Below are 14,805 nucleotides of genomic sequence, written 5' to 3'. Positions count from 1 at the left end.
GGGGGGGGGGGGGGGCTGGGAGCTGGATTGTGTCCAGAGCTAAAATGAGGACAGGGACCTGTCTTCTGAGGCTCAGTCCTCCTACTAAAAGCCAGACCAGAGCACAGAGATCACAGACCCCTGCCCCGAGATCCCTGCCCACCTCGGCTCCCAGGACCCTCACATGGAGCATTCTGGGGCTCCACTTTGGCTATGAGTTCTGACCTGCCGGACCCCACGCTTCTTTTGTAGCCAGCAGGGTGCCTATGCCAGACCTGGAGTGGGGAAGGGGTGCCCGGGGAACCCTATGGCTTTTGGTCAAGGCACCTTAGGGCCTCACCCTGGCCATTTGGCAGTTTACTCTGCACTCAACTCATGGAGAAGCCCACTATTCTGAGGTGAAAACAGCTTCAGCATGAACACTCTTGTGGAAAACACCCACTGAAGGCCGACGAAGGCAACTCTGTCCGTAAAAACCTTTGGTGACGATGAGAGGTTCCTACATGTGCACTGTCCAAAATGGCAACCACCGGTCACCCGTGCCACTGAGCACCTGAGTGGAACTGAGGAACTGAATTTTCATTCGTGTTTCATTCTAACAAGTTTAAATACACACAGCACGTGTGGCTAGTGTGACCCACAACCGACAGAGCAGTTAAAGAGCAGGCGTAGCCAGGCCTCTCTGCTGGGGGTTCAGCCAGGGGAGCTGCTGCTGTGCAGGCGGTGGCCACACGGTGGCACTAGGAGTCACAGTTTGCGCGGGCTTGCAGGGTTTGTCAGTAGGGCAAAGTGACATTGCCCCTCAGCTCCTGCCCTTTAGGGGTTCACAGGCCACCCTGAAGATACCCAAAACCAAAGGCAGGCCGTATTCAGTTCCTAAGGCCACGGCAAGAAAGCCCAGAGATCTCACTGCCCATGCCTCCTTCTCCATAAAGCAAAGGAAGGGTCCACTGAAGGAACAGAGAGGGTGGTCCTGGGCATGAGCCTCAAGACGGTGCTCTAGTTCCCAATCAGGAGCCTGGTCCAGTCCACCTGGCTCCTTCCCTCTCCCCTCTTCCACCCTCCCTGTACTGAGGGTCCTCTCCAGCTCTCTCGCTACCTCCCCAGCACGCACACCCCCGCAGAGCATAAAGTGGTACGGCAGCTCACAGGTCTCAGCCCCTCTTAGAGTTTCAACTGCCCTGTCCTTCCAGACAGTAAGAGCCCACTCTCCCCACCTCACCCCCCTTGCACAGGCAGGGTGAGGAGGTTCACAGGTATGTAAAGACCTGCCTCTGCTGCCCCACAGGGTGCCCAGGGGGCGTGTGAACACAGCCCTGCTCCTTGATCTCAGGGCAAGAACTTCAGGAATAAACACCACTGTGTTCAAGGACCTGCTGGCTCCCAGAGGCACAGACAAGAGCAGAAGGTGGCCCCGGCCCGGCCCTGGACACAGCTGCAGACAAGCCCCCGCGCTGTGTAAGGCTCCTGGCAACAGGAGAGAGGGCTCCCCGCACACATGGAGCTCAAATACCCAACCAGCCCAGCCCTGGCCTCGAGCAGCGACCCCCGCCATAGGGAAGGAGAGCCAGACGCAGGACCCCAGGAGTTTCCGTCACAAGCTCAGGAACGATCTCCGAGGGCTGGCTCTGTGATGACTGATGGCTACAGACCATAACCATGTGCAAGAAACGTTTGTCGGGGAGGCGTCTGGAGGAAGGAACAATTTAAGCTGAACCAACCTGGTCTGGGCTACCTGACGCTCAGGGTCGCCGCCACAGGGACGCTTACCTTTTCGCTCCATGCCCACAGTCCGACTCCAAGGAAAACAACTCCAGCCAACTGGGGGGAGGAGGGAAAGGAGGGAGAGAGGGAGAGAGTTAGTCAGCTCCCAAAGGAGCCCCATGAACGTGCTTCTTAGAGGAACGTCCACACTGCTAGTCAAGGGATGCTCCCGGCTCCTATCCAGGCAGGCAGAACAGGGGCAAGACAAGCCGTCTGTCCCTGCAGGGGACAGGAACTCCACTCCAGAGCAAAGGGGCGGCAAGGTTTTTGGGATGACCCACATCTACCTTCCCTGGACATTTAGACAAACCTGAACCCTGTGGTCCCCGTGCTCCAGAGAGCAGAGGTGAAGATCTCAGAGCAGAGTCTGCCTGCAAAGACTATGCGGAGACATTGGGTCCTGCCCAGTCTCCTCCACACGCTGAAAGCCCCCCAGCTCATTTCAACACACAATCTGTGGTATAAGATGACATTGCCCTCTGCGACAGCCCCCCAGATGCGTTCACAGGCTTCTGGAGCAGGGGAGCCTCTTTCCGTAGGACTGGGCACCGCTGTGGGGGAGGCAGAGCCAGGGGCACCTACGCTCTGCACGGGGCACATGTGTGCCCTGTGTTATTAGTTCCTGGGTTATTAGTTACTGAATTAAAATAGGCCTGTGCCATATAATGCATTCCCCCCAGGAAAAGCCCCCCCCGCCCCCCATGCAACACCACACAGGTTCCTAAACCAGAGATTTTCCATATGAAACAAAACACTTGGTCTCCGAAAATGTAGCTGATTTTTCTGCAGAAGTATTTTACACCACACCGGCATCGTCAGTACCTCGCGATCTAAACAGCAGGGCTAGGTCTGTCTAGGACTCCCCTGTATTCTCACCCATTAAGCCATTCCTGCCTCCTTGGTTGCCGGCGGGCCCCAGGGGGCTGGAGAGGGAAGCAGAGGCCCTTTAAAGAAGGCCCCGGGAGGTCTCAACCTCTTTGGAAACACAGACCACCTTCAGAAAATGCTTCCGTGCCCAATATTCTGGATGGAATTTCCAAGAGTTCACAGACCCCTCGCTGCTGGTTCCCACGGCAGTCTGTGGGCCCTCTGTGCGGACGCCCTGCCTGGCCCTGATCTGCCTGCTTTACAAAGCAGAACACAGGCCCCAAGAGGGCCGAGATGGAAACACCACTCCGTGGAGAAGGGCCAAGACCCGAGTGCTGTGCGAGTACATCCTAAGGGCAGCTCCAGGGCCTGCAGGCAAAGCCCTACAGCCCGGCTGGGGCTCACAGTCCAGGGAGTGACACACAGTCCCCTGTGCTCCATGCTGGGTTTTCTACCTTTCCGTCTTCCTGCTGAATCAACTAGTTGCTGGAGGCCTTTGTTTTTCTCAATGGGGGTGCGTAACCACTTCCTTTCTCTCCCCAAGTGTCTTATGCCCCAAGGGGACCCATCACTGCCCACTGAATCCTGTAGGCTTCCCTCCCGCCATTCCTCAAGGCCCCCAGTGACTTACCCTCCTGCCAAAGGTGGAGGTCAAGTCTTCTGGTTTTTTTTTTCCTTTATTTGACCTGACCAGACGCAGCTGGTTGTTCCCTCCTGCCTTAAGGCGCTTGGCTTGGGGGCACGATTCCTCAGCCTCTCCTGCGGGCTCCTCCTCCTACGAGGACCTCAGTCAGGGATTCCTTGCCCTTCCCTCTGTCCTCTAGATGAGGCCCTAATTCACACGGCCTGAAACACCATCTCTACACAGCTGACCCGCAAATCCCAATCTCCAGCCATAGCTGCTTCCAGATCAAATACCCTACGTCCACATGACCTGTCCACATATGACAGGTGACAACATTTCAGTCCTAACACGCCCCACGATGGAGCCTTGCTCTCCCAGTCCCAGCCCCTGCCAACTCTTCCCCTTCTCATTAAATGGTCCCACGCCACCTACTCCGTTGTTTAGATAGGAAGACCTAAACCTCATGCTTGATGCCTCTTTCTCCCTGACTCCCATTCACCCTTCAATCCGTAGTGCACCTGACTGGCTTTCTCCCTGACTCTCTGCTCCACCTGCCCATGCTCCACCCCTGCAGGTCTGGATCCTCCAGGGGCCTCCTCACAGGTCCCTAAGCAACTAGAGGAATCATTTAAAAATACAGATCAGGCAACTCCCCTCCTCAAAACTCTCCAAGTTACTTCCTTTCATACTTAGAATAAAATTCAGACTCCTTGCCGTGACCCCCGAGGGCCTCGGCAGCCAGACTTTGGCCCATACGACTACTCTCCGGGCCACCCTGGCATTGTTACTGTTTCTGGAACCTGCCAAATTCATCCCTTCCCTTAGCCTAGAATGTTCCTCCATGTCCCTTTTGGGCTTGCTCCCTCACTTCACTCAGGTCTCCTCAATTTGCCCTCGAGAGACACCTCCCTCCCCCATCCTTGGTGGACAGCCCCCCATCCTTCAGTCCTGACCTCCTTTCCTGCTGGACATTCTTCGTGGCACTTCCCATAGACCACACGGGCTGTATATCTGTCTACTATGTCTCTCCCGCTTAAGCCCAGAGATGCTTTCTGTTTTGCTCAGGGTCGTATCCCAAGAACGTGGAGAAGGACTTGGCTCTTTTAGGTACAGACTGGGCACAAGTGAGGGAGTCACCAGGGCTCCAAGACCAGTGTCGTTCTTGCCCGTGGTCTCCAGCCCTCCTCCCAGACGTGCTCCCAGGTCTCATTCCCTCCAAATGTACTCAGAGCAAATGAGGGTCAAGCCAAAGCCCAGCCTGGCCCAAGTCCATGATCAATCCCTTCAGAGGCATTAGGATCCGGACAGGGCCTGGAGGCTTGTCCTTCCCTGCGCCCCTGCCTAACCACTTTCCATGACAGCCTACCTACTACCTGGCCCCACGGGAGACGGTGAGAGGATCCTGCCCTGGAAGAGCCCGGGCTGAGATGCTGCCGGCTCCCTTGCCCTGAGGCTCAGGTTCCCTTCTCTCACAATGACCAGTCGCTAAGAAAAGGGCTCATGGTTTGTTCCACTCTGTTTTAAAGAAAGAACTAAAGTTAACTTGCACCAGAAAGACAGGAACCGGCGGGGCGGTGGGGTCACGTGTTAGATCGCAGGCTCCGTGAACACAGGCCCCAGGCAGGAACTCTGGGGGCCAAAAGTCATTCTAGAGACGAGGAGACTGAGGAAGGACCAGACAGGGGAAGTGGCCTGTCTGGGAGCTCACCTGACAGCCCCGTGAAAGAACCAGGCCAGGACACTTGCCAGCTTCACCCAGCTTCCAACGGGGCCTCTTCCCTGGGTCTCGCTGGGGCAGACGGCCCGTGGGGCAGGGCTGCTGTCCCCGGCTGCCAACCATCTGGGGGGACAGTTCAGCTGGGCGCTTTCCAGACTCCGAGTACCCTTCTTTGTCTCTCTTTTATGACCCGATCAAATTCCCTCCCGAAGGATGGGGCCTAATTCCTGCTAAGCCCAAAGGGAGGCCGGCCTTGGACCATGAGGTACACACACCGCTGCGGTCGTCATGCCAAGTAGGACCGCTCTTTCCTGTGTTACACGCTTCATACACTTAAAGGGCCCCTTCCACACCGCATAGCATTCGGACAATTACCCCCATTTTTCAAACAGGAAAGCTCAGAGGCAGAGCGATTCGGTTCTTTGCCCAAAGACACACAGCTGGCTGGCGGCAGAGTCAGAACCGACCCTGGGCGTCTCTGGCGCTCCTGCCAACACGTTATCCCCCCGCCCACAGGGCGGCCACCCAGGCCAGAAGGGGCAAGCAGCAGCCGAGCCCTCCACCTGGGCACAGGGGCCCGAGGGCACGGGAGTTCCGCGGAAGGGGCTCTGGGCTGTGCGACGCGGAAGCCAACCACCTGTCTCCTCAGGGAGTGAGGATCATTCTATGCCCCAACTAGAGTGGGTGGCCAGGGAGCAGGGCCTCTCTGGTCGTCGCTGTAAGTACTCCTGACCTCTCCACCTTAGGTAAAGGGCCCACCTACGGAAGAAGGGGAGGGGACCTCTTGGAGCACTCGGGCGGGAAGCCACCCAGAATCCACTCACAACGTGAGCAAGCCCAGGGCACCTCACGCACGCACGTTCAAGTGACAGTGTAGGTGTAGACAGCTGGCCAGGCCCTGCTGGACGGGAGGAGGGTTCCGACACCAAGAAGCTCAAAAGCAGCCACTGATCACCCACAACTGAGTGGCCTCAGCCTCTCGCAAGACTGCATTTCGCTGTGTGTCGACATACTTGAGCAACTCTTGCGGGTCCCAGAGGCCTCTGTGCAGTGAGCTCCAGGCCAACCACCAGCACCAGGCTCTGCCCTACTTGGCTTCTGGTTCTCGCAAATCCTCTGGCTGTCAAAGGCTGACATTCACAGGGACGCCTGTGGGAGTCCCAGAGAAAAATCCAGAAGGAAAGCCGAGAGGGAGCCAGACTTGAAGCAGACCAGACCTGTGCTCAACAAATGGCACTGGTCAGCTGGTCCCAGTTTTAGTCTCCACTCTGCAACTTCTGGGAGACAAGGACTTCACGCCAAGCCCAGGAGCTCCTCTGTGCCCGTGACTTCCTCTGCAAAATGGGGATGACCCCTCCTGGGTCACAGGAGGGTTCTAAGGGCCACCCATGACGTGCTTACCCCAGGGTATACAGCCAATCCAACTGAGCCTGGCCCTCCTGTGGGGGAGGGGAGCAGAGCAGAGGCATTGAGGGGCCTTCCAGATGCCACCAGCATTTGCCAGACTGAAGACTCTCTCTCTGTGCCCAACCCCCAATAACTCCCAGCTCAAGACTCTGTCCTGAGACAAAGTCCTCCTTTCCAGAGGCATCTGTTTTATTGGGTCTCAGGAGACAACGGTGAATTAAGAGTTTAGGGAAACAGGATCTCTGGAGGCTTTAAATTTGAAGCAATATAAGAATGATGGAAAGAAAACGGGACAGAGAGTGGAAGAAGCTATAAGAGAATTTAAGCTCTGTTTCTAATTCACCCTGTGGCTTTGAGCAAGCCATCCCTCTCATGGACCTCAGTTTGCCCATCTGTAAAACTGAGCAGTTGGGAAACCAATAGTCTCCAAAAGCCCGTACACCTCCCGCTGCCTAAGCTTTGCCATCACAGATCATGCCGGATGGACACCCCATGGTGGTTCCGGTGCTTTCCAGAACAGGAGATTCTGACTCTAGAACTGGTGAGTTCTGAGAAAGCCAGAGATGCTTGCAGTCACTTGAGATGTTAACGATACAAGTTATTTGCCAGAAAGAACGCCAGAGGGCACACGCACTAGACCCAACCTCACCCTGGAAGCCCAGGCTGCTGAGGGTGAGTCTCAGGATTATCTGTGGGGTTAGGAAGCCTCACGCCGCCAAGACTGTGGCCACTCTGAACCCTCAGCAGTGCAGGGATGCCACTTCCAAGTAGTCCCACGTTCAGAGAGGCTAAACTAAGCCACTTCTCAGCGGGAGCCTGGAAGGTCTGGGAGCCGGAAGGGATGCTGGTGGCCAGCTTTCTCATTATGGAGGGAAACAGGGCCAGGCAGGAGTGCCTCGTGCAGGGTCACACAGCTATCACACACCAGCTTTTCCTCCTGCCGGAAGGGCGGTTCTGAAAATAAGAAGCATGTGTGCCCTTCCCAGCACAGCCAGTAAACACATGCTAGGGGCCCCGGTGAGGAGAAGTAAGGACTACCCAGAGGACTCTGGGGGCAGTTTCCACAGATGTCTCTGAGTTTCCTGATAACAGACAGCCCTCCCCCACCAAGCCCCGCCCAGGAATCAGACTGTGTTCCTTTGAAAGGAACCCCAAGCCAGCCTCAGCCTCACCTTCTCCCAAGGCTCTGCTGTTGCTGGCACAGCTCAGTGATTAACAGTGGACAGAAAACCAAAATAGTGAGGCCAGCAGATGACATTTCTGCAAAGGGCCAGAGAGTAAATATCTTCAGCTTTGTGCTGGATGATCTCTGTTTTCAACTACTCAGCTCTGCTTTTATAGCAGGAAAGCAGCCATAGATAATACGTAAATGAATGGGCAGGGCTGTGTTCCAATCAAGTTGTATGTGCAAAAACAGGCAGGGAGCCAGGCTTGCAAAGCTGTCGTCTGCCAAGTCCCGCACTCAACTATCACACTAGAACCATCTGGACCGCAGAACGAAAGGCAGGATTTCCTTTTGCTCAGCCACACCAACCCCAGGGCATCCCTATAATTCGTGTCTCCAACCTGGTATTGTTTTGTATTACCTGCACAGGTCATAGCAGCCTACAACTGTAAAAAAAAAAATTCCAAATGATACAGTCCCACAATGGAATATTATATAACAGTGAGAACCAATGATCTACAACTACATACAATGGCACGAATGAGTCTCACACAGAATATTGAACAAAAAAATGCCAGATTCCGAAGATACTACACTGTTAATGCAGTGTTATGGCTTGAATGTTTGTGTCTCCCCAAATTCCAATGCTGATGCCCTAATTCCCAACATGATGGTGTTTGGAGGTGGGCCTTTGGGAGGTAATTAGGGTTAAATGAGGTAATGAGGATGGGGCCACCATGATTAGTATCCTTATAAGAGGAAGAGAGAACAGAGCTCTCTCTGCCCTGTAGACACAGCAAGAAGGCGGCCATCTGGAAGCCAGCGAGAAACTATCCCCAGAACCCAACCAGGCTGAACTCAGACTTCCAGCCTCTAGAAATGTGAGACATTAAACTTCTGTCATTTAAGTCAGCACGTCTATGGTATTTTGTTATGGCAGCCTGAGCTGACCAAACAGAGGATTGCTTAAGTGGAAAAATTGCATCTAGCATCTAATCAAAAGCTACTAGACAAATATTCAGTAACTAGAAAAAGCCACAAACATGACAGAGAAGATGGAATTAGCTAAGAATTTAAAACAGATATTGTAGGGGCATCTGGGTGGCTCAGTCAGTTAAAGGTCCAACTTGTGATTTCAGCTTAGGTCATGATCTCATGGTTCCTAGGTTCAAGCCCTGTGTCCAGCTGCCGGCTGGTGGTGCAGAGCCTGTTTGGGATTCTCTCTCTCCCTCTCTCTCTGCCCCTCACCCACTCATTCTCTCTTGCTCTCTCTCAAAGCAAATAAAACCTTTTTTAAAATCTTTAATAATTTTTTTAAATAACACAGATATTGTACATACTGTCAGGGACTTAAAGGGAAACATAAACATAATGAGGAAAAGAAACAGAAGACAGAAAATCCAAATGGAACCATTAGAAATAGAAAATATAACACTGTGGACATCAAGAATTCACTGGATAGCAATAACAATTAGACACTATGGAAAAAAAGATGAGTCAACTTGAAGACAAAGCAATAGGAATTATTCAAACCTGGGGCCCCTGGGTGGCTCAGTCGGTTAAGCCTCCGACTTTGGCTCAGGTCACGATCTCACAGTTCATGAGTCAGAGCCCTGGGCTCTGTGATGACAGCTCAGAGCCCAGAGCCTGCTTCAGATTCTGTGTCTCTGGCTCTCTCTGCCCCTCCCCCAATCGTGCCCTCTCTCTCAAAAATAAACAAACACTTAAAAAAAATTTTAGGGGTGCCTAGGTGGCTCAGTCAGTTAAGTGTCCAACTTCAGCTCACGTCATTATCTTGTGGTTCATGGGTTTGAGCCCCACATCGGGCTCTGTGCTGACAGCTCAGAGCCTGGAGCCTGCTTCAGCTTCTGTGTTTCCCCCTCTCTCTGCCCTTCCCCTGCTCACACTGTCTCTCTCTCTCAAAAATGACTAAACATTAAACAAAATTTTTTAACAAAAAATAATTTAATAAAATAATTTTTTAAATCTTTAAAGACATCAATGAAACTAAAAACAGAAGAGCAACGGAGAAACATGACCTAAACTAAAAGCAGTCAGGTGAGAGAGTCCGTTCTAAGAATGACAGACAGCAGACGGACGGTTGTGTGAGGAAGGGGAACGAGGGAATGGCAGCAGAGGAGCACAGGGAAGTGTCTGAAGTGCTAGAAAGGTTTTCTGTCTCCACTGGGGAGATGGCGGTTATGTGGAGTATACAGCCATCAACTCATGCGACTGTACTTGAAGTGAGTAAATATTAATCTATTGAATCTACAGCTCAACAGAGGTGATATTTTAAAAAGTGTTTCTGGAAAAGAAGAAGAAGGTACAACCAAGGTAGGAGGGCAGCCCTGCATACAAGACAGAGCAGTTCTACATGCCACCAGCTACCCAGATTGGATACTACCCAGTGAGCACGCAGGGATCGCATGCGCTGGGCGACGACCGCAGAGCCCCATGAACAGCCCTTCCTCCGAAATCCCTGCTGTGGTCCCAGCCTCCCACGCGCTCAAGTGAGATCAGGAGCCGAGCCCTACCCGGAGTAAGCATCGGGGTGTTCTGGTGGAATCTCAGATTAAGCAATCTTGCCCTCTGACTCGGTAAGTGCAAATGTAGGAGAAAAAACACTCACAGACCCCATGTGCCAAGAGATAAGGCAGTCTATTTCCTATGAACTGGAGCAGCCCTTTCTAGAGAAGCAGTTTTGCCTGAATAAATATGTCAGTCAGGTCAAAACAGCATACACACCTTCTGACCCATTTAATCTCACTCCTGGGAATCTATCCCAGCAAATAATTTCCCTGCCCTGCCCAAAGGGAGGAATCTGTATTACACCCAACTAATCACTGCATCCTTATCTAGGATAGTAAAATAAAAATTGGAAACAACCGAAATGTCCAATATGGGAATTTCCAAAACTACAATCAGGAGGACTCTGCGGCGACCCAGAATGTTCTAGGCTGGGGAATGCTGATGTGAAAACACAGACCTCATGACTTCAAGGGTGCTCTCACAAAGATGGGAGACCACAGGTGACTGCAGACAGAAGGAGCCTGAGGAGGGAACTGGGTAAGGCAAGGGTACCTTGGGTATGCTTCTAGAATTCCCATGCAATTACAAGTTTGTTAAATAACACGTTAAGAGAAACAGGGTACCACTTCTCATCAGTGACAGCAAAAATACACTGCACATTATTAAAACACTAGACTTTCCTTTTTTTAATTGTTTATTTTTGAAAGAGAGAGAGTACAAGTGGAGAAGGGCATAGACGCAGAGAGAGAGAGAGAGAGAGAGAGAGAGCGCGCGCGCCAAGCAGGTTCCACACTTTCGGCAGAGACCGATATGGGATCCGAACCCACAAACTATGAGATCATGACCCGAGCCAAGTCGGACGCTTACCCAACTGAGCCACCCAGGCGCCCCTGGACTTCCCCCTTTTTGATTGCACTTAATCACCCAGAGATAGAAGCAGAGAAACCACACTGAGACCGGGGGTCAGGCCTTGGCGTCTGGTGTTACACGGACAGAGTTCAACTCAAATAAGGGCGATTCTCCATCAGTCAGAGTGATCTAGAAACATTAGCTCATGCAGGATGTGGGGAGTCTGCTATCAAAGGAGGAGCACAGTCAAGTCCAGACACAGAGAAGACAACCCTCCCCCACAAAGATGCCAGGGGCAGGGGGAGGGCGCTGACGGTTCAGTCCTTCCCCAGCAGACTCGCTTCGCCTCTCAGCCAGGGTGACCGCACAGCCTGGTTTCCCTGGGACGGTCCTGGGAGGCATCCGTTCTTCCGGGAGTACTCTTACTAAGCTCTCTCTCACTCTTAGAAGTTTCCAACTCGAGCCATAAATTACATTTTCACCCTACTCACGGGAGGCCTTTGTCACTCTGAAGGAAGGCACCTGAAGCCACGCTGGTCACAGAGTGCAGATGCCCACGGCTCTCCTGTCACATAGAAACGGGCTGCCCGTGGGGCTCAGAAGCCAATCCCCGCCCTTCACAAGCAGGGAGGCTGCAGCCCAGACCTGCCCGAGTCTCCAGGGTGGCCAGTGGCAAAGGGCTCTCCAGTCCACGTAACACAGGCTTGGTGTCGGCACCCCAGGGGGCCTCGGTTCTCCACTTTTAATCCGCCTCTGAAACCGATCCAGGCAAGCGCTTTACCTGAACCTCTGCAGACTGAACTCGATGCCACGGTGGGAAGCCATCCTGGGGCCGCAGACATCAGCTGCATCGTTCCCTCCAGAGGATTCACTCGGCAAAACCAAGAGAGCTCGGATTCTTTTTGGAACCAGGTGGGGTGAGAACAAAGAAAAGGGCTCTAGCCGGTGCTGCCTGCAGAGTATCCCTGTCCCAGCCGCCCCTCCCCGGCAGGGCAGAGGAGACTGCTCTGTAATCTGAAATGTGGGAACGTGTACACAACATGAAAGGTAAACGCCGTAACCATTTGCGAGAGCACGGCTCAGTGGCACTCAGTGGCACTCAGTACACAGCGTTGTGCACTGTGCTCTGCCTCCGTCTTGCGAAACTGGTGCTCTGTACCTACTGGACATGAACGCCCCACACTCCCTTCCCCGGCCCCTGGCCACCGCCATTCTACTTTCCGTCCCGATGCCTCTGACTGCAAGGTCCTGCACGTAAGTTGACTCACACAGTACTTGTCCTTTTGTGACGGGCTTATTTCATTTGGCATAATGTCCTCAAACTCACCCATATTGTAGCATGCGTCAGAATTTCCTTCCTTTTTAAGGCTGGAAAAGATTCCATCGCACACACTGAGCACACTTTGTTGATGTATTCATCTGTCGGTAGATGCTCGGGTTGCTTACGTCTTTCGGCTGCTGTGAAGAATGTGCTTGGAACACAGGTGGACAAGCATCTCTCTGAGACTCTGCTTTCAATTCTTTCGGGTCTACTCCAAGGGTGGAATCGTTGGATCGTACGGTACGTCTATTTTACTTTGAGGAGCCTCCATACGGTTTTCCAGAGTGGCTGTACCATTTTACATTCCCACAAACAGCCCGCAAGACTTCCAATTTCTCCACATCCTCACCGACATCCGGTGTTTTGGTGTGTGAGTGTGCGTGTGTTAGTAAGCGCCATCCTAACAGGTGGAAGTTGGTATCTCCTTGCGGTTTTCATTTGCATTTTCTTAAGTCAAAGTGATATTCTGCACTTGAAACAGGCCTCACTAATACAACCAAAGAATGACTACAATTAAAAAAAAAAAAAAAGAAAAAAAAAAAAGGTAGGGGGGCACCTGACTGGCTCAGTCAGTAGAGCATGAGACTCTTGACCTCGGCGTCATGAGTGAGAGCCCCATATTGGGCATGGAGCCCTTTAAAAATAATACAGGGGCACCTGGGTGGCTCAGTCAGTTAAGCATCCGACTTCAGCTCAGGTCATGATCTCATGGTTCATGTGCTCGAGCCCCATGTCGGGCTCTGTGCTGACAGCTAGCTCAGAGCCTGGAGCCTGCTTCAGATTCTGTATCTCCCTCTCTCTCTGACCCTCCCCTGCTCACGCGGTCTGTCTCTCTCTCTCTCAGAAATAAATAAAACAAACAAAAAAAAGTTTTAAATAATAATAATACATACATACATGCAATTTTTAAAAGATGTTTTTAACATTTATTTATTTTGAGAGAGAGAGACAGCGTGAGGAGGGGAGGGGCAGAGAGAGAAGGAGACACAGAATCTGAAACAGGCTCTAGGCTCTGAGCCATCAGCACAGAGCCTGATGTGGGGCTCGAACCTGTGAGCGAGATCATGACCTGAGCCAAGTCAGACGCTCAACTGACTGAGCCACCCAGGCACCCCACATACATTTTTTTTTTTTTTTTAAGGAGAAAGTGCTAGTGCCCTTACAATGCTGTGCTGTCTGGTGGCACTGTTTCCCAGACAGCCCTGTGAGAAGAGCCGCATGAGGCCCGGCCCATGCTCACGCTGTATACACACATCAGCTCTATCCACATTTCTCACCCCAAGCAAATATGAACGGTCCTTTGAAAAAAAAATCTCAGTACCGAACTCCCAGGAGGAAGCTTTAAACCCTGCTAGAACGCTACACGGGTGTGTTAGCATACAAATAATTCTGAATGGGGTCAAGTGCCCAATAAAACCTTGTGTTCATTCCAGCATCTAGAACTGGTCAAAGATACGACAGGTTGCTTCTGCATGTCTGAATGCCTGCTGGGCCCAGGTCTGCCAGCAAAGCCGCAGTCCTGTCCTGCCCCGCTGTTTGCTGCGAATTCGTTGAAACAAAACAAATATAAAATCTCTAAGTAAAACAACCTATGCTTTGCTTCAAAATGATCGATGCTGATGGTGGGGGTGGGGGATGATATAAATTACAAAAGATTGGCTAATGAGTTGGTTAACTGTTGAAACCAGCTGATGGGAACATGGAGGGTTCCTTAGGCTGTTCGGTTTTGGTATTTGCTCTATTTAAAAAAGAATACTTCTCGAAGGACGGAAAGCTTGGCATAGGATTTATACACTTTCAGCAACCTCGGGAGGCAGGCCGCAGGGCTGTGCCATCGATGCTTCACAATGACAACGCAAAGACTACTCGGCATCACTCAGTGGGGCTGAGAGTCCAGGCTGGCACCTGGGTGCCCCCTGCTGCACCCACTGTGCTCTTTCCTGAGGGCTCAGCGGCCCACTTCTCAGGCCTCACCCCACACTTACGCTCCTGTGCAGAAGACAACAGCAAATCACTGTCGGGGACCCAGCTGGGACGCGTCTGGCCACCCTCTCTTTTTCCCAGCCAAGCTCTCCTGTGCCTCGTTTTCCTGGCGGCTCCTTTTCGTCCCCTCCTGTGCTGCCCCAGTGCACACTAACTGAGAAACAGACTGTCACCCACACACTCGTCAATCCGGCCGAGTGCCGATAACGCTGCAGCGCCCTTCGATCAAGCGGACTCACTATAACTTTGGATTGGTGAACTCCCCTACTCGAATCTGGGGCTGCCGAGGGGTTACCGGGCAAGCTGGTAAAGCTTCCCAAGAGCAAAGAATCCGTTCTGGAAAGAATGTGAGGAAACGGGGCATTAGTGGGCCCGCGGCCACAGCATCAGCGAGTTTCGCTCTAACAGAAAAATGCAGGACGACCTTCTGGCCAAGGCGCCAGTAGTAGCAAGCACAGCCTGGGGGAGGGAGAGAGCAACACTGACAGCTGGGCGGGCAACTGTCCCGAGTGTCAGACTGCCTGCCTGCCATGTGGCCCTCCACCACACACCTGGCCCATGGGCGGGGCGGGGCCTCCAGGCGGGGCGGGGCCGCCAGG

At 52.7% G+C, this 14,805-nt stretch overlaps 1 protein-coding gene across 2 annotated transcripts in view; it reads right to left on the bottom strand.

Annotated features, from left to right (window-relative positions):
• The window catches only part of TSPAN14 (tetraspanin 14), a 55,056-nt gene that overhangs the window by 10,349 nt on the left and 29,902 nt on the right, over nucleotides 1–14,805 (bottom strand). For both annotated transcript variants that reach the window (XM_077746505.1, XM_077746506.1), the window contains exon 3: nucleotides 1,750–1,800. In XM_077746505.1, the coding sequence (XP_077602631.1) occupies nucleotides 1,750–1,800 (51 nt within the window). The remainder of the gene's footprint in view (nucleotides 1–1,749; nucleotides 1,801–14,805) is intronic.

Source organism: Crocuta crocuta, unplaced genomic scaffold, assembly GCF_008692635.1.
Source record: "Crocuta crocuta isolate KB4526 unplaced genomic scaffold, BGI_CrCroc_1.0 scaffold28, whole genome shotgun sequence".
NCBI classification, from domain to species: domain Eukaryota; kingdom Metazoa; phylum Chordata; class Mammalia; order Carnivora; family Hyaenidae; genus Crocuta; species Crocuta crocuta.
This window is presented reverse-complemented; position numbering and strand designations above follow the sequence as displayed.